This window comes from Acipenser ruthenus, chromosome 6, assembly GCF_902713425.1.
Source record: "Acipenser ruthenus chromosome 6, fAciRut3.2 maternal haplotype, whole genome shotgun sequence".
Classification (NCBI taxonomy): Eukaryota; Metazoa; Chordata; class Actinopteri; order Acipenseriformes; family Acipenseridae; genus Acipenser; species Acipenser ruthenus.
The window spans coordinates 13,432,156-13,452,183 of NC_081194.1; the positions used below are offsets into that span (position 1 = coordinate 13,432,156).

The window sequence follows — 20,028 nt, forward strand, 5'->3', positions numbered from 1 at the left end:
TTTTGTGTGTGTGTGTGTGTTCTTTTAAAAAAAAAAAAAAAAAAAAGTCTCAATACTAAAATTCTAGGGTGATGCACTTTTGGCCATAGCTGTACATTTATATAAAATATTCACCAAAGCACTTATTTGTTTACACATGTTCATGCCCAAAATGTATTTGGAATACATTTTTACGGCAGGGTTTATGACTATTACTTGATAAAAAGAATAACCAATCAAGGTAAGCAGTGACTGTAGTCTTGGAACATCAGGTAGTATTATTAGTGTAGCAGTAATTACAGATCCACAGACATTCACTGTTAACCACGCACTACTGACACAGGATCAATATTATAATACAATTAATAGGATTATTTCTCAAAATCTATATTACACAATAAAGCCACATGTTTGCATCAACAGTGAGTTAAACAAAATAAGATTGCATACATTTTTCAATCAGTGCAGCAAAGGTGTTTTCTTGAAGGATGAAGTGAAAATAAAATATAGCATCTGCCATAATCCTGCAATTTGGCCCACTACTAAAAGCAACACAACAGGAACCCTCTGATTGGGTTTTGGTTTCTGTAATCCACACAAGAGACTACTGCAGTGATGTCAGTCACAGGGATATGAAGCAAGCTTAGCCTGATTACAACACCTACCGTATGATAACTCTAAATCATGAACAGTTACACTGTAAAGTACATATTTTTTACGTGGTTCTGCCCAAACAGTACCATGGACACATCTGAACATGTCTGTAGCTGTTAATATTTATCAGAGACATGGAAGTTAGAAGGGTTGTATGTGCAGTTTGATATCCTCAGAGAGGAAATCCGATAGGACCAGCTCCATGACTAAAATATTGTCTAAGAACAGATGCAGGAAGGTGATGATGATGATTTGTGAATGAAGACAGGAAAAGGTAATAATGCAGGGCAATAAATGTATCAGACATCCTTTCCATTCCACCAGCTATGCTAATTAGTAGAAGGGCCATTTTCTGTGCACAAAATTAATATGCAACAGTTACTAATTTAGTAACCTGTTATTTATGCATAATATGCCATTGAAAATTAACTTGCATATACATTTACTAATAAATGTTTTTTTGCTTTGAATTACAGGTATTTATATAATTTCTGCAATATGACATTACAGGCTATACTACTGTATATCAAGACAGATCAGAGTGGCAGGTTCAACGAGCAACTCGCACTTCACAAACACTGCCAGTTATCCACACAAAGCAGTGGCAAAAGGCACTGCTGTATTTAACAAATCGATGAAGAAAAACATACTAAAATAAATTAAAATGCAACTAAAAATAAGTGGAGCATAAAAACAACACACAAACGTACTGTCAACACAACATAAAAAAAGACTCACGGGTGCTGCAGGAAAGTGATTTGAAAGTTCATATGGTTCCTCTGGTATCCACTGCTCACTTTCCACACACCAAAGAATCTGAAAATAAATAAATAAAATTGTACACAATACTTTTTCATAAAGTCGGAAAATGTGCTTTATCATAAAAAGGATGCAGCATTTACAAGTATGTTTACTGTGTGTATTTTTACTCTCGGGGTTAAAAATAAATAAATAAAGTACAGTTTCGCAACCATACTGAACTTCACTGATTTTGTTTTGCATTATCAGTGAATGAGTAAGGCTCTCAAAGCAGTTTACATCACCTACTTAATTATCAATCCTTTTGTTTAAAAGAGGTTGCAGTAGATGTCATGCTATCCTCTGAAAGCCTGCTTGAAGATGTAGTTTAAAAAAAAAAAAAAAATTACGCTATAGCATCAGACAATCTAGTAGCTTGCAAACATTACAACATTAAAGACTCACTGAGCATGACCAACCACAAATTAAGCTCCCCGGAAAGCTAGTCATTAAAAGTAATTTTCCACAAATGAATCCTTGTTCTTTTATTCTATTTAATCTCATTCAAGCACTGCAAGCTCTACAAAAAAAAACTTTCAAGTGTACAGCATTTGAATTTCTTTGTGCAGCCACTATCCACAGCTTTAATAAAAGAAGCAATGAAGTGTATGTTTTTGCTTTATTTATTTATTTTATGTAAAGAAATTGGTTTCTCCTAACAACATCTTATTACCCTGTATTTTCTCAAATTCCATTACAATCAATACCTCCTGTAAAAAAAAAAAAAAAAACTTGGTAGTTTGTCAAAAGAGTACATTTCATTCTTAATCAATTCTCTACTTTAATTCCCTTGGTAGTTCATATTGTTTATTTTATCTATCTTTTCCCATGTCTATAGCAATATTTATGTTTAATCTATTTAATTGCGTTGAATTTAAGGAAATGTAAATGTTTAATTTACTACTCTTGGGTTTCGGTCAGGTTCAGAAGTGTACATTTCTTTCAGCAGCAGAATAACCTTAATCTAATATTAGCCAAATTGACACAAAACAACTACACGTACAGTAGTGCTCGTGATCAGTCTTACCTTGCAGTTCTTTCTGTAAATCTGTGCTTGTAAGATTTACTACATTAATTTAATAAAAGTAATCTACTTTGTGTGAATGATCACTTAGTGTAATGGTATAGACAGATCATACTTGCACTGTATATCAAACAGATATACAGTAACTATGGTGCATATCAAAGTTATTCCTCTGACAGGATTAGACAATATGCCTAAAACAAGCTGTTGTGGTGTGCCATTAGGGAATGGACAGGACATAACTGAATTGTGGGAACCCAGAACAACCTGACAAAAAGGAGCATGTCAAATAGGTTTTTCAAGATGGCAGCACAGGAAACCGCTTCAGGAAAGAAAGACGTGATTTGAAAACACTTCAAAAATCGGAAGCCAGAGTGCAAGGAGAATAACAGTGAGTTAATGCATGATTAGGATAGTGTATCTTTTAAGATGTTCTAGTTTTGTACTAACCCATTCAAATGAGAGAATCCAGCAGCCTCTGGCTATTCCTAGCAAGACATTCAAAGTGCGTCGAGGACCACCAGTCACCACGTGTGTTGTAGTTTCACACACGTTATCTGCTACTGAGAAGCCTCCCAATTTGTCCACAACCTGGATTACAGTGTTCTGCTTGCTACCCAACACCACATAAAAAATACACATCAGTTAAACTTAATTACAAACATACAGTATAATGCTTATTCAAAAAAGATGTTCATTTGGAATGCAAGATGAAATATATAGAATATTTGTAAGTTATTTTTTCAAATCCATACTTTATCTTCAATTGCTTTTAGGGAATTATAATTATTTAACGTTTGACAGTAAAAGTAAACAGTACTTACTCTGTAGGCATACTTGTCATAACTAATGTTCTGTTTGGCTGTAAAAAAAAAAAGTGAAAATATTAAATCCTTCAAAATGTGTTGCATTTAAAAAGACTTTCTAGAAAAAAAAAAAATGTGTACTACAAAAAACAGCTTTTGGAAATCAGTAGCAATGTAAAGTGTTTTAGCAAGTAATATAAATTAGGCATTATTTCTGTTTGATGGACCAGAATCCAACATCAGAAGCACAAAGTTACTGTTGTAATAGTTTCTTTTGATAAGATTCATAAGAATTCCCGTCTTGATGTGGCCTTCTGACAAGCCATAGCTGCCAAAAACAGACTGAAGAAAAATGTAGTTGGGTGAGTTTATCGATTTTTTCTCAGATGATTTCATTCAACAATATGGACTGAAAGAAGATGGCCTGTAGCATTGATTATAGGTACACAAACAAAAGGTACAGACGCTTCCATCCAGGCTTCTCTGGATTGAACCGTCAGCCCAAATGCTGATTAGAGCAAATGTTTCTTTAATCCCTGCTGCAATCTGGCTCATGGTGCGTCTCAAATCAACAAAAATATGGCTAAACAGAATAAACAGAAATGTATCTTGCGGAATTGAAGCATTAACGCATGCATGGCCGTTTGTTATTTTCCTCGTCATGCATTTTGTCTCACTCGACCCGGGTTAAAGATGTCAACCCACATCCTGAGCTGCGTCGCTGCGTCCCAGTTACGACCCAGGTACGTGGTTTCACACTACGCGGGATTGTGACCCAGGTAGGAGTGCCAGCGTGAAAGGGGCTTAAGTTGCTTAATTTAAATCATGCAAAAATGACAATGACAAAATAAGGTCAACTATTTTTCTACCTATACAATCCTAAAACCACAGTGATGATCGCTTTACCCTCGCTGCTTGGAGGTTGTAGCTACAACACTAAGGGTCGATTGCACCAACGTGGATTAAATAAAACTCAGTTTAGTGCTAAAGTAGGGTTAGTTGATCTGTGTTTGTTTTAAATCAGTTACATTGATCCACTAAAATTTAAACCAGGATTAGTAAAATCTTGGATCATTATTTGTATACACCGTATTTACCGCAAATGGAAACAAAACAAAAAAGACTTCAATCATAAGAAAACATTACATTCTATTAATTTTACTCATTATATTTTATTTCTCTGCTTAGATGAAGTTTTAAATGAATTCTCAAAAAGCGACAACATAGGCCCCACATGCAGCCTGCAGCTTTCCTACAACCCTTAACCCGATGTCTTGTTATGCCAACCGGGTTGTCCTAATTCCAAATATCAATTAATTGTAAGAATAGCTGTGTTTTACTTTGTGTGAACTTTAAAATATTTCTTTTCGTGCGAAAGTGTTTATAGGCTACCTAAAGTGGCAAACTGAAATACTTTTTTATTTTATTGTCCTTAATTATGATGTTTCAGCCAAAAAAGCTACAAAAGTTACAGAAAGTATTAATTTATTGGAGACGATACATTTGGAATGAGCATTAATTTAAGGCCACTAAAGTCTGTTAGTTATTGACACCTGTACATGCAGAGGTTTATTTGTAAACAAGGTACCGATTCTTACAATTAAGGAAGAGGGATAGCACTTCTACCATATTCCACTGACCGTGATTTACAGTAGCTTCTATATATGTACTTCAAGTTCTCCTCTGCTTGTGGGTTTCATGCCTTACTGCTGGTGTCGGTAGCTGTCTGCCAACCTTTGCCTAGCCCAGTTCCAGCATGGAAGCAGAGTGAACAGCCAGCAATTCCTGAGTCAGAGACGGAACAGGCATGCAGATCCAGCATGGAAGCAGAGTGAGCAGCTAGTGATTCCTGAGTCAGAGACGGAACGTCGCCAGTGCGGTTCTCATCAGCAATACAATGTACAATAAAATAATATAACTAAAAACACCACATCCATCAATAAATCACTACAGCAAGTTAGTGTCTAATCCGGGGCAAGCCCCCAAACCCCTACTTAAAATGACGTAATAATATTCATAACCTAGGTCCTCTAAACTGTTGTATAGAATTATTAAAATGTGTGAACTCCGATAAACTGCAGTTTACAAGCCACTTCCACAAAGTGGTTTTGTATTTGAATCTTAAGCTGGGTTCGCTAAACTGCGGACTACCAAGGGAATTTATTCCTTATTAAGCTAATATGTACTTTAAAAATATTTTGAAGAGCACAGAGGCTATAGATATCAGCGGGACTTGGGAATTAATGTATGCATACAAAGAGGGATGAAATTAATTTTATTTTGTGGCAAAGCAACATGTAACAGAGCCTAAATTAAATAATTTAGCACTTTAGTAAATTTCAGCATCACTTCAATAAAAAAAAAAAAAAAAAAAATCGATGACATGTCTGTTTAAGTTTATCCCAAGTTTAAACTTTAATGACACTTTCACAGAATGTGCACTTCTCATACCACAATTCCAGCAAAGCATGGACAGAAGGCTAAATCTTTTGTTCAAATTATCCTTGCAAAAAGCAATCCTGACATGCAGCATTTGCTATTTCTCCTTTGCCTAAAAGCCAAGATAGATAATGTAACAAGAATGTCGATCAAGTCTCTTTGAAAATTCTAGATTCTTTTCAGCCATGGTTGTGGATTTTCTTTATCTCTTGATCATGGATTTCATTATCACTCATCACAATCTAAACCCTTTTCACAAGTATGTCATATCCTTAATATGCATTGATCTTCACATAGGAGGTGAAACAATACTTTTTATAATTTACATTTCTTACATGGCTGAAGATTCATATCACAAATGCCACAGGGCTCAACAGCTTTCCTGAAAAGCTAGTTTTTCACCTCACAACACCAGGAGTGTGCAATTTTTGTCCAAGGGACAAAATGCTAGAAAAATCTACTTGCCCCCTCCCCATCGCACAAAACACACACAAAAAAAGTCGAATACCGGTATAACTTGTAGGACTTTGATTTTATTTAACAGTGAACACAATCAAATCAATCAATTAGTGATTAACAGGGGCGGATCTAGCCTTGTAACTTGACGGGTTCACTAAATTCTTCGATATACAAAAGGTTTCCTGTGACCCCATCTCAGCTCACCAAATGTATAACATACTTTAAGGAAATGTTCCTTTCAGTGCAGTTTTGAACACATTTGCTGATAAATTTAAGTACCATACCAAGAACAACTATAAGCAATACTTGGAGTTATTCAAATATAAAAATAGCTTCTGCCTGTTTATCCACTCTTTCTCTATAAGCTGAATTAAACTTCTGATGTACAGGCGTTTTAGTTTGTAGCATCACAGATACGAAATTATTGCCAACTATTATTGCTGCTGTGATTTTCCTTCGACGTTCTTTCAGTTTTGTAACTGCTGAACCCCAGATCTTTAAAAGGACTTATGAATAACCTATCACATTTCACTGCATTTTTTTAAAAGTTTTTCTACCAAAAGTGCAGGGACTATTTACAGTAGGCTCCATTAAATTCTGCAAAGACAAAATATAATTTATTTTAGTGTACAACATTTTACAGCTATTGTTCCTCATCTAACATCTTGTCCAACTGGATCCTGGTTTCATACCCGATGGCTTTTTTTGGGGGGGGTGGGGGTGGGGGGGGTAACATTCGCTTCTGTTCAAATGCAGTACTTTTTTTTTTTTTTTTTTTTTTTTTTAATATAGTGCTTAAATCTAAAAACATGTAAATATGGTAAATGGCAGACTAGGTTAGCAACACTAAAAATCTAAAGAAAAAAAAAAACATTACATTTTTTGCCAGAGAAAGTTTGTCTTGAAATGCTTCTAAACAGTAAACGTCACGTTTCATGTTATTTTTTATAAACATCCCAACAAGTACACGCTTGACCACAAAGTAGACTATTATAAATTTTACATGATTTTTTCTCCAACACTATTTTTTTTCTTCTAACTTTACTAGATTGCTGCATTTAAATGTCAGGTTCATGTATTAAGAATGCAGTATCACTTATTTGCTCATTTATAAAAAACATAAATAACATCTTAAAAGTTTAAAAGAGAAGCCTGTGCCATGCCAGACAGAGGCTCTCTTGGCAGACATTTCTGGGGTTTTTTGTAACCAATAGAAGAGCAGCTTTTTCCACAGATAGCCAATCAGAAGGGATAGGGGTGGGACGTAAACACTTTTTAAAATATTTGTGTGTAGGTGCTAGCCTTCCGCAATTCAGAAACTTGCGTGGCTCTATAAATATACCCTGAGTGTTTTTCTAGCAATAGAACGAATATTGGAATAAATAAATAAATAAAAACGATTTGTCCAATGGGCAAAAGTATAACGTCAAAACTTGTTGTCCCTCACACAAATTGTGTTGTCCCGGGACATTCTCCAGTATTAAAAGTAAAACAGCTTTGGTGGTGTCTTACACAACAAAAGGTACTTCTTTGCATGTGACAAACTTACATTTGCAGAGGGAGCCTAATAAACAATGACATCATAAATATATGCAACATACAGCTATTGCACATTTTTACATCACCCTAATAATTTTAAGATTGAGACAAAAATATATATATATATTAGATGTTTTATTTAATAAAAAGTAAATCGAAGAAACTACTAACTGATATTTCAAAAGTCTACCGGAAGCCAAATAGTACCACTTCGTATTTGCAGTGCATTCCCTTGTGTTTTAAGACTTCCTTAAGCCTCTCAGGCATGGACTCAATGAGGCGCTGAAGTTATCCTTTACACTTGATTTCAGTTTCGTTTGCACGGTTGACTTTTCCCGATTTCCTGTCCTATCAGACCCCAAAAATTCTCAGTAGGATTGAGATCCGGCAAATTTTCAGGCCAAAACTGAAGTGATATGATACTGTTGTTTTCCAATTATTTCTTCACCACTTTGGCTTTTACTTTTAGTTTTTGTTAATGAATGCAAAACGTTGTCCTCATTATTCCATGAGTAATGTGATTTGCTCAGAATTCCAGGTGTGCTCTGGTAGCCTTCAGGCTTCAATATTTCAGCGGTGGACTGTGTCACATCCTGGGTATTTCAAACAGTGTAAATAATAACATTAAAAAAAAAAAAATCATAGTAGCCTACAGTATGTGTTAATGCTGATCCTGCTGTAAATTGTTCACAGTATGTGTTCTTAAAGTTTATTCAAAGCCTCCTTCCTGGCTTTGTTTTAGAGAAAAAGAGCACAGTACTGTGTTATGCTGAAATACAGTTGCTGAAAGTAATCAGACTGCAACCAGTTGTTTTGATTTCTTCAACTTGTCATTCAAAACAGGACTAGTTGCTATTGTGGTTAATGTATCGAAACTGACATTTTCTTTTATTAAACAGAAAAAAGGTAAAATACATGAATTCTGTATTTACGTATTTTCCGGCAAATTAGTAATTCAACTGAACATTACTTATTTAGAGAAACCCCAACCAACAGTATGTTTAAAATATTGTCCTTAAATCCCAGACACAAAAATAAATCTACAATCTTAATGTCACAGACAAACAAACAAACAAAGTAATCTGGTTCTTGCCATATAGGAGGCTGTGTGGTCCAGTGGTTAAAGAAAAGGGCTTGTAACCAGTAGGTCCACGGTTCAACGTCACTTAACCTTGTGCTCCGTCTTTCGGGCGAGACATTGTTGCATGTGGCTCTACAGCTGATGGATAGTTCACACACCCTAGTATCTGTAAGTCACCTTGGATAAAGGCATAGAAGAAATATTTATATTGGCTGAGCTGAGGCATTGTTCAGCTAAGGTAAGGTAACAGACTACCAACTGCTGCAGACTATGGAATTCACTTCATGCATATTTACACAAATGAAGAGGTTTCTAATTAGCTTCTAAAACACAGTACATAGAATTGAAATACTATTTATTTATTTAGAATACAATTCACTTGTTATGAATTTCCTGTTAGTGCTAATTATTTTGGAGCCCTCCCAGGGAAGAAATGTGAATAAATCAAAACGCCCTCGTTTAAACACCTGAGTGTAAAGGATATTGGGAAATGTATTAACTTGCATCCATATTAGCGCCTCAGCACTGTATTTTAGTGCTGTTTGGGGACTACAGAACCTATTCTGCATTTCAGGTTGTCATTGTGCTCAAGCAAAAATGTGCACTATCCTTGCATACAAGAAAAAAGTTGCTACAGATTTCAACATTTCCACAAACTGTCAACCATTCTTAAAAAAAAAAAAAAAAAAAAAAAACCCAGTAATACAGGCTTCTGAACAGCAAACTGTGGATGCAAGTCGTCAATATTTCTGATTTGTTCATTTGATGCTTTGCTTTTGTAGTTTAAAAATGCATGTGTTAGAATGGGACATGCCGTTTTCAAGCACAGTTCTTTTGCAATGTATACTTTTTTTTTTCACTTGAGTTCACTTACAGCCGCATTTAATAAAACGCACAGTACTTTTAAATGTAGAATACTTTTCATTGTTCTGTAATTGAAAATTGATTTCAGTGTTACTGTAACTTCATAAAATCTGACAGCATGCATTTGGCTTTAGATTACTGATAATACGAATTACTGATAAGACAAATTGTTTTGACTGTACTTTGTTTTTAAGGAAAGTGGAGAGCGTTTATACTAAATTACAACCAAAAATGCTGCTCATGTTTTTAAAAAGATTACAGCTGAATTTATGGTCAAACTAACAGTGTTATAATGCTCAATCTGTAATAATTGTAAAAATGTTTCCATTACCAATCAGATAAAAAAAAGTTCCTGGGGAATTTATATTGGTTCTCCACCATTTAGTATTCCAGCTGGATCTAATATAGTCCCTAGCCACAGAAACTCTGTATCCCAAAACTGCCACAATAAATATACAAACCAATGAGGATTCCCTTTCAATTAAATCAGCTACTAATTACTATAAATGTAGGAAATATGGTCGTATTTGAAGCTGTAACAATTAAAGAAATACACTAATTCAATTTGTGAAATTTTTTATATAGACAACTCAGTCAATTGTAGCTACCTAGGTATTGTATTTGATGAAAAAGATTTTCAAAAGAGGCACCTAAAATCTAATATTCTGACACGGTCATACCCTATTAAAACACATGTGCTATTATCACCTGTTGAAATGTGATTGAAGTGAGTCATGGATTTTCAATGCATGTTTATCGTGCATTATTTAAGTAGTGTGAATAGGGTATTAGTAATACACATGTAGTTACTTAGTGAACTAAGCAGGTTTAAATACATTTCACACACTATTCTTGAAGTGAAAATCTGAATTTGTAAGCTACAGTTGTTTAAAAAATATTAAAGCATACTTCTCTGCTGCCATGACAATTGGCTTTCTAATCACTAACACACAAAAGACACAAAATATAGCTTAATTTTCCTTCCATCTCTGTGTTCAATCGGCTGGGAATCATTATCCACCCTGACCAAACCTACTGCGTCCCCAACAGGTCAATTTTTGGTAACATCTTTTTAATTTGAGACATTTTAGCCGCTTCCAATCTCTTTGGTTTCTCTGCTGGTATGATTTCTTTGGACCAGGAGAAATCTTTTGACCGAGTGGATCACCAGTACTTGTGGCAGGTGCTGGAAACATTTGGATTTGGCCCTGGTTTTTTAGCCCAGATTCAGGTCCTCTATTATAACATTCTCAGCCTGCTGAAGATCAATGGGGGACTGAGTGCACCTTTCCCTGTCCAGAGGCATTAGACAAAAGCTGTCCCCTCTCAGGTTAATTAGTCTCCCTTAGAGCCTCTAATGTGCAAAGTGAGGCAGGTTTTCACAGGGCTTACAATACCCCATTGCAATGGACCCCCTATTAAAGTGTCAGCCTATGCTCATGACATTGTAGTTCTTGTAAAACGAAAAATACCTAAAAAGAACTGTGTCGCAGCCAGGCCTACTTTGAAAACATCTCTGCAAGAATTAACTGGGCAAAGAGCAGTGCAATACTGATGAGGGATTGGCAGGGGTTTAGTCCTCCAGCCCTACCGCAGGGGTTACAGTGGAACAAGGGGGGGTTGACAAAAAAAATGTCCCAAAAGAATTGGAAGGGGGTGCTGGCTCTGACCTCAACTCACCTTCAGAGGGCAGTTTTAATTTTAAATAACCTGGTATCAGTGCTCTGGCACACACTGATCTGTGTGGAGCCGCAGAAGTCCCTGTTACAACAGTTCCAGAAAGTGATCCTGGATTTCTTCTGGGATGGACTGCATTGGCTAAGACAGAGTATGCTGTACCTGCCCCTGGAAGAAGCTGGGCAGGGCCTCATCCACATCACCAGCAGCACTGCTGCTTTTCATTTACAGATCCTGCAAAAACTCCTGTATTGCCCAGAGTGCCCCCCTGGAGAGATAGCTCTGGCTTTCCTTTGCCTGGCTTTCCTTTTCAAGTAAACGAACAATGAACTTTTATTGGGTGCTTGAGGAACCTTTCGTCTTTAACTCTGCTTTTAGAATAGGGCTGTGTAACTCTCTCACTTTTTCTGGTACCCTGATCCGAGAGTCTGTCTGCAGGACTGGGTCTACGCTCTGTGAGGGTGGCCAGCCTGCTGCTCTCACAGCTCCGCACTACGCTACCAGAGAACACAGAGATTCTGAATCACAGCTTCACTGAGCAGGTCCTGCCTCCATGCGAGACTCCTTTTCCATCCCCTATTCGTCTCCCTAGCTGACCCCCTGGACAGTGAGCAGGAAGGGTGCCTGATTCAGCTAAAACATTTAAATTTACCTCCTTCTGCACATCGTGGATCCCCTATACCAGGTTTGCTTATAAGTCCGGCCAGCCTGGAGGGCACAGTATAAACCCTCCTACCTAAAAGGTCAGGAGACCTGCAGTGAAGACTCCTTCACACCGCTCTTACCTCTGCTTAACAGATCCACTAATAAATGCCCTTTTTGCAGAGAGAGAGACTATTCCACTATTAGGTGTCTTGCCAGAGATTGTCCCCACTGATTGCAATAATGCAGTCCTTGTTCAAGGGTTTTGGGAAAGATTTTTCAGAGACTGTTTCTGTTTAGTGTACTATACACCAAATGAAGGAAAAATATGCCATCTAGCAAACTTTATATTGGGACAAGCTAAATTAGCAATTTTAAAAAGCAGGAAACACAAGGTGGATGGGACTTACTTCTGATGCCCTTGACATTTTTAGTGCGCTGGTTTTGGATAGAGCAGGACTAGACTATTTTAATTTTTATTCTGTGATGCATGACCAGGGTGGGACAAATCATTTTGTATGCTGGTGGACAGTGGCGGCCATTTGGCCACTAGCTTTCAAAACCTGGTGGCCAAGTGAACTTTTATGGTGGCCAATTTTTGCATGCTTTGTTTTCATGTAATGTTTTTTTTTTTTTATTATTATCTTTAAATTGTGGGAGGTTAACTATACACAATCGATGTGCCATAGAACTAACTCCATAAAATTCTAGGGCGCTTTATGCATTAAATACCAGGGAACTATATACATTCAATTCCAGGGAACTATATACAATAAAATGGCAGGTAACTATTTTCTGTGTGCATAATAACTATATTATTCAAATGCCAGGGAAGACAACTCTATAAAACATCCAGGGAAGTGAACACATTTCTTTATTTTTCAGTTACTGGCTAAAATACTAACACTCTGTTAGCTCCTCCTTCTCATTTTCAGGGAGTTGGCCAGATGTTAATTTTTTTGTTGCTTCAGTTTCTTTGACATTTTATTTAGGGTAAGAGATATTTGAGAAAATGTTTTTTATTTTTATTTCCTGTGCCGGCTATGCTGATCAACCGAACAAGTCAGGGAAACTCAGTGGCCTGTAGCGCTGCAGCACTCCTGCAACACAGAGAATTTTTAAAAAGCTGTGCAATTATTTTACCCCCCCCCCCCCCCCATCTGTGCCCTAGGCAGCAGACCCCTCAACACTGCTTTTGTCCCTTGCTGATGTTGGGGTGAGGGGAATCTACTTGCTTTTAAAGTTTTTTTGTTTCTTAAATTCTCTTTACGTTGTCAATAGCCGTCTCTTCCAAACTGCAGAAAACGCAGAATGAATTCGGAATGATAATTTTCGCTGTTCTACCCTAACTTCTGGCTGGTGCGTGTTACTATGGAAACAAGAAAGGGGGCTGGTTCCACGAAAGGATTGGCTCTGCGAGATCAACAGGACGGTGCAGATTCTGACAGTTAAACAGAAGGCCTTTATACAGAACCGAAGTTCTGTTGTACATCCTGTAAATGCTTAGTCGCCAACGTGGCGACTTTATTGTAAAAACTACTGGCCATATTCAAATTGAAGTCTGCATTTGGCGACCTGACAGCTTTAAACGCACTTGGTGTGTGGGTGGGGTTGTGGGTTTAATTGCAGAGAAAACACCCTAATTGTCTTTGTTTTTGTGATTTTAGTGTTTTCTTTACATTTTAGGGTGATAAGAATTTAATTGCATTTTATATCTGTTTTTTGGGAACAGCAATATAGATGTGGTTTTGCCATTTTGTTTTTCTTTTGGTATTGGTTAAAACAAAGTTACTAAAAGTTATTTTTACTAAACTAGCTAGTATTACTTAGAAATTTGCATGTGATGAAGTATTATGTGAACAAAAGCTTTTGAAAATATTACAGTACACACTATAAATAAAAGAAATAAACTATCAATCTGGAAGTTGAAAGCACTTGGGCCAAGGAATATTGGATGAGACTTGCAGTTCTTTCAAATAGCCATCTAATTTTATTTCCAGAATGTTTTTCAAAATCTGCTTAATACACTCTTAGAAAACTTCCTGACATTCTGTCTATGCCTATACACAAACATAAAACATATCTGTTTGGTCCAGCTGGATTATGTGATTCAGCGAACAAGAAAACAAAAATAAAACAAATCTGCACCATCATTCCTGTTTTTAATGAAGTCTCAGTCTAACTCAGTGTGATCCCTCCTTCCCAGTCTCTCTGCAGATTCCTGTGTAATCCCACTTCAACTACAGTATTTCTTTCTCTATACTGTTATAGATTTTAAACACCTATATTGACTTGTATTTTTGCTGCCAGCTTTTTGTGCGACTAAACAATTTTACGGAAAGCTTCCTGTTTGATCAAGCTTCCATCCAGAATTTTTAACCCCAATAAATCAAATGATTTGCAGTAAGGCCAAGTGAGAGAAGGTTCACAAAAGAACAGGTGGATGCAAGACTTGGTTTACTAGAGCTGAAATCAATTGAACGCTAAATACAGTTTGATATATACAGTTATTTCAAAGCTGGTAGTAAACATACAGAACGTTTAACCACAGTGAATGCCAGGTGCATATTTCAAAACAAAAATGGAAAAACAAAAAACCCATGAGATTCTTTGCTCTCCAACTGATGCACAAGGAAACTGTAATACTAAAAGTTTCATACTAATTTAACACAATGCAGAATTTAGAGAAATTAAAAAACACAAATTCAATGAGTAACATTGACAGTTTTTTTTTTTTTTTTTTTTTATGTCTTCAAATGGAAAAATACTTCTTGTCAAAACATTTGTCATTGAATTTTTGTTTCTTTTTAGTATTTCTAAATTCAGCTCTTTATTAGTGTTAAATATGGATAATCTCAGGTTCACATGGTTGAAAGGACATGGTTAAGTATCGGTAGGTCACAGTATGTAGAAGAGCATCTCAATTCTTTTTAAATCAACTCCAAAACTACAGATAGTTTTGTTCTCAATAAATTTCAGTCCAGCTGCAGGTGTCAGCTAATGTGACACACAAGATTGGTGCAGTGTTGAAACAACTCTCCCAAAGCGGAACTGTATGAGAGGATGAAGATCAGTTACAGATTTAGCTGATGAAGTAGACAAGATCATCACGATCCCGGTAACCCCAAGACTGTCAATTTATCAGCTGGTCCCAAATGCTTACATGGACAAGTAGGAGCTTAATACATATCTACAGTACCTAGAGGGAAACAGAGAAAATTTGATAGTACCCTGACAGACAGCAAAAACAGCATATATTTGTCAATTAAATCTGAAAAATGTTCCTCAAAATTGAGTTCTCAGCAGCAAGGTGATACGTCTAAATACATAACTTATGTGGTACAAGATTTCTTAATTTAAAGGGTTTAAAGCAACACTAAAAAGCTATTGCATGGGTGTCTTATGATTTCCACTTTTGTAATATTTTCCTGAATATACAGTATACACGCCTGTCAGATGTAAAATACAAAAACACAGAGCAACTTTTTTTTTTTTTTTTTGAGAGGTTTACAATTCATCTTATTTTCATTATAAAAATACCACATCATACTGAATTTAAAACCACAGACGGGATGAAATTTCAGCAATCAACATTATTCAAGCAATGCACTGTTACAGTACCAGGCTAGCCAGCTTTTCATAAGCTCTACCAACTTCATTCACTATCACAACTCAAGGAAACAATTCATTTCAAATCACCTTCTTGAAAAGTAAGTATATACTATGGAACACACATTTTACATTTATAAAAAATTAGTTTTGTATCAGTTATCCAAATACAAATATAAACGATGGGTTTAATACCAATAATGTTTCCAATAAACACATTAGGGGGAGCTGTGTTTTCCAGATACAAATGTACAATAAAGCACCATTTAAATGATTCCATCGCTAAACATTAATTGAATTAGAAGATGCAAGTTTGACTTACCTTTTTTCTTTTTTCCTTGTTCATTGTCTCCTTATCACATTTGTGTGTGTGTTCACTAAACGTTTCAGAAATGCTGTCTCTTTCACCACAAGCTGCAGTGTCACTCTCACTTCCTAAAACCAAATTCATTAAAAACATCTGATCAGAGTTAAGCATGAACAAATTCACCTAAAAAATGTAACCGACTAAAGCAGGTGCACTATGAAGTCTACAGAAAGACATACTGTATGTATTAAACACATTGCATCACCGCCTTTAAGCTTGACAGCATTTCCTTTTTTCCACATGAATTTATATAAAACTATTGCCAATAATAATTACATTCATATGAATCAAGCAGCACTGTGACAAAACAATTTATTTAAAATATTTACATGAAATGATACACAAAATCAATAAATTACATTTTATCTTTTTAAAAATTGTACCTAAACATAAATAATTCACTACTTTGAATTAAACATCCATAAATTTACATATAGTTCTGTTACATTTAAGAAAAGTAAACTAAGCTCACAGACGTATTTAAACAAACAAACAAAAAAAAAAGATTCACATCATAATTCATTCTGTCTGGTGATTTTATTCACATACTTTGCACAGACTGTACACAGTTGTTCTGAATTTTATCCTTCCCATCGAGATCCACTAGTAGCAGAGAGAGCTCTTGTTTTTCAGCCCGCAGATGATCAAACTTTCCCTTTTCAATCGATATTGTGTTTTTCAAAGACATTGAAAATGGAGTGTCAGTTGTTCCTTTTTGCTCTGCACTGAATTTAAATTCTAGGGAATTGTTTCGTGATAAACCTTTTTGTTGCTCAGGAGTGTTTAAAGAAGCAGCACTTTGACACCTAGATGTTCTACTCTTCGCAAGAGAATGTGCATTGTTATTTGCTACAGTTATTCTCGTTTTGTTTTGTTTTGTTTCAAAGAAGACGGAATCTTCAGAAAATATATTTAAGTCAATTTTTGTTGTTTTTTCTCCAGGACTTTCGTTAAAGGCTTTTCCCATGGCTTTCACAGCAAATTCTGAAGATGCATCTTCTGCAGCTTTTATTTCTGGTACCTGTACATGGTTTACATTGCTCCTTCTTTTGCTGGTATTTGTTGTTTCATCTGTATCTTTTTGTGACCTCTTCCTCTTGCCCCGAGTCTGCTGAAGCAGTGGAGGAAAAAAAGATATCTCTGATGGCAAGTTTACTAAAGTTTGCCTTGCCTTGCTTTTACTTTCCTTAATGTTAACAGGTGAAAAATAGTCTTCATATAACATTTCATCCAGGGCAGGAGAACAATTTAAAGACTTGGTAGGTGTTCTGTTATTGGACAAACTGCTCTTTACTAAGCTAGTGTTGTGTGTCTCACTTGGGTCCGAATGCGACACTGCTGGCATGCTTTTACGGTTTGATTTCACACGTTTACTTTTACCCACTACTTTATTTTCATGCAAAGAACTATTTGCTGAAGCAGTGTGAAGCAGTGATGAATCCTTGGATTCAAAGTATTTCAATATAGAATTAGAGAGAGTGCCTGTGGCAGTTTTTGCAATGTTGTCCAATGAAATTTTACACCTTTCAGTTGTTTTTTGTTTGTGGGGATCAGCCTGTGGTCTCTCTTTAACAGGACTTTCATTTAAGAATGATTTACTTTTTTTCTTCGTTTGTTGCATTTTGGCAGTTCTTTTAGGCTTTTCATTTGCCATTAAAGGAAGCGCTTCAACAGTGTTTTTAGCTATACCAACACTTCTCTCAAGAATCTCTCTTTCTGGAGTGTGTGAAGTTCTGCAGCTTTTAAGGTTATTGTTTGCAACTATACATTTGTCTGGAATTTCCATTTCAGATTTAGATTGAAGACCGTCTTTCTGTACAGGATTAACACCCGTTTCTGTCTTTTTGGAGGACTTTATTCCATTCTTTGTCCCATTCTTTATTTGTTTGCTGCACAGTTCTCGGAAAGATGAGTTCAGTTCTTTATTTTCCTCCTCTAGAAAAATAAAGTAATGGAAAGAAAATAGATCAAATAAAACTGTAAAAAGTAATATCTTACAAAAGACTTAGTGATTAACATTACGTAATTAATCGTTACAATACACATTACACAAACAAAGTTGTTCTTACACACTGCTTTGAACTGAAATTATAAACCGACCTTAGAGATGACAACAAGGAGGTATATCCATTGTCTTATAGCTCATTCCATTTAGTTTTTTTTTATTTAAAAATGACAAAGCGAAGATGTAATTATCCTACATTTACAAAGGAATATACTTTTGAAAAAAAAAAAAAGCTTAGCTAATCAATTTTAGATGATTAACCGATTTATTTCTATTAAAGTCATTGTAAGAACTGCTGTTCAATTTTGAAAAAAAAAAATTAATAAATTGTCTCCATCCTGGCATTAAGAACTGCAATTTGGACACTTCGGATTGGTTTTCATGTTACTGTAATACATTGCCTTGAAAGTTAAAGTATACATGGAATACCGGTCTTAAACGAATGCTAATTGGACTATGTCTCAACTGAAAATTACCTAAATCTTGTAAGAAAGGCATTGAAGGGGAGTTCCCAATGGATGGTCTATAGGAGGACAAAGATGAGCTAGTTTCAATCATCTGTGAAGCTGGAAGAAAAAGTCGATTTTTAGGTTTGCTTCTCTACATCACATACAATAAAATAGTATTAGTTTTAAATAAGAATTTATTCAAAGTAATTTTATTTTTTAATATACTACATGTTAATTACAACTTCCATGCTATGTTGTCATACATATTTTAATAAGTAAATACATTTGAGGAAGCCGAATTCACTATGATTGTTATGCAATTCTGCTTCAAAATATCCCTTTGAAGTCAATTACATGACTATTTGATGTCACCACCAAATAAGCTATAGGCCCAAGCTACAAAGCACTGTGCCAGTTTCCTGGATTTAAAGAAAAGCAGTCCAGGCATAATATTAAATAACTGTAGGTAGGAGTTTGTACATTCTTAGGTTATTTATTCTAATTTTGTAATTACTTAGAATGTTTAATACACATCAATAAAACATATAGGACCACTGAGATGTATCCATTTTGAGACTAAAACAATATACAACAAACTCAGAGTTAAAGTTACCTGTTGGGGAAAGGTTTTCTCTTTTCTCTTTCATTTCCTTAAGTCGTTGAGCCATTGCATCACCTCTTAGTGGAACTGCAAGCGTGGGACTATATGCAGTTGAGCCATCCTCATCAAAAGGCAACACTGGGACACCAGTACCTTTGTAAAAAAAAAGTTATTATATTAACAACTTCAAAACATCTTAATACATGGAATTTATAGGTAGCTATTGTAACATTTATATAACTTACAAGCAGATGTTTTTTGTTCATCCAGATCCTTTATCATTCTGTCTAGCTTCTTCTGCAGTCGTTTGTCATTTTCTGGTGTTCTTACCTCGAAATCCTTTGGTTGCATACATCGATGCTAAAAACAAAACAAAACAAAAAAATAATAAAAAATAAAAATTCACAATATTGTATCTAAAAAAAAAATTAAGCAATGTTCCAATTTCCACAGACAATAGATAAAATAACTAATATTTAATTAAACTTAAAGCTGTGAAATGTAGTAATACAGTGAAAAGCAGGAAATCGTCCAAACAGTAAATGGAATAAAAGCTAAAATGATGTGCAAAACAGAACACCCTTTAACACCTTGAGTGCTGTTGTATTTGAGACTAACAGGTTACGCAGAGGATCACAGTTGGACATAGTGTTTTCATATATTGCATAGAATTACAAAATCAGGGTTCGTAATTAATGGTGGTTGGGACACCAACATTGCTCCACCAGTAGCCTGGTAGGCCACCTTAAATGTTGCCGGTTAAATAAATTGAAAAACAGCACAGATGGCAATCTCTAGTAGTTGAATTACTACCAACAAAGTATCCTGACTGACTTAAATTCTCCTATCATTGACAGTTTCAAAAGCTACTCAAACTTAAGGAGTCAATAACGCCTACCAGTCAGACTTCAATCTCCTGCTCATTATTAAAATGTAACTGAAATGTGGCTCATGAATGTTTGTGAATAAGGCTACATTTTTATAATACTGCAATTTATTAATCTGACAATCCTAAAATGTTGCATTTTAACACCT

The 20,028-nt window shown here is 35.5% G+C and overlaps 1 protein-coding gene across 6 annotated transcripts in view; it reads right to left on the minus strand.

Moving 5' to 3' along the window:
* mcph1 (microcephalin 1) overlaps positions 1 to 20,028 on the minus strand; it is a 63,253-nt gene that overhangs the window by 32,490 nt on the left and 10,735 nt on the right. For 3 of the 6 annotated variants that reach the window (XM_034017294.3, XM_034017293.3, XM_059025042.1), the window contains 8 exons: positions 19,239 to 19,353; positions 19,006 to 19,146; positions 18,420 to 18,509; positions 16,488 to 17,873; positions 15,894 to 16,006; positions 3,280 to 3,317; positions 2,906 to 3,068; positions 1,372 to 1,449 (listed from right to left, as the gene is read on the minus strand). In XM_034017294.3, coding sequence (XP_033873185.3) covers positions 1,372 to 1,449; positions 2,906 to 3,068; positions 3,280 to 3,317; positions 15,894 to 16,006; positions 16,488 to 17,873; positions 18,420 to 18,509; positions 19,006 to 19,146; positions 19,239 to 19,353 — 2,124 coding nt within the window. The remainder of the gene's footprint in view (positions 1 to 1,371; positions 1,450 to 2,905; positions 3,069 to 3,279; positions 3,318 to 15,893; positions 16,007 to 16,487; positions 17,874 to 18,419; positions 18,510 to 19,005; positions 19,147 to 19,238; positions 19,354 to 20,028) is intronic. The other 3 variants (XM_059025045.1, XM_059025043.1, XM_059025044.1) reach the window with 3 other exon arrangements.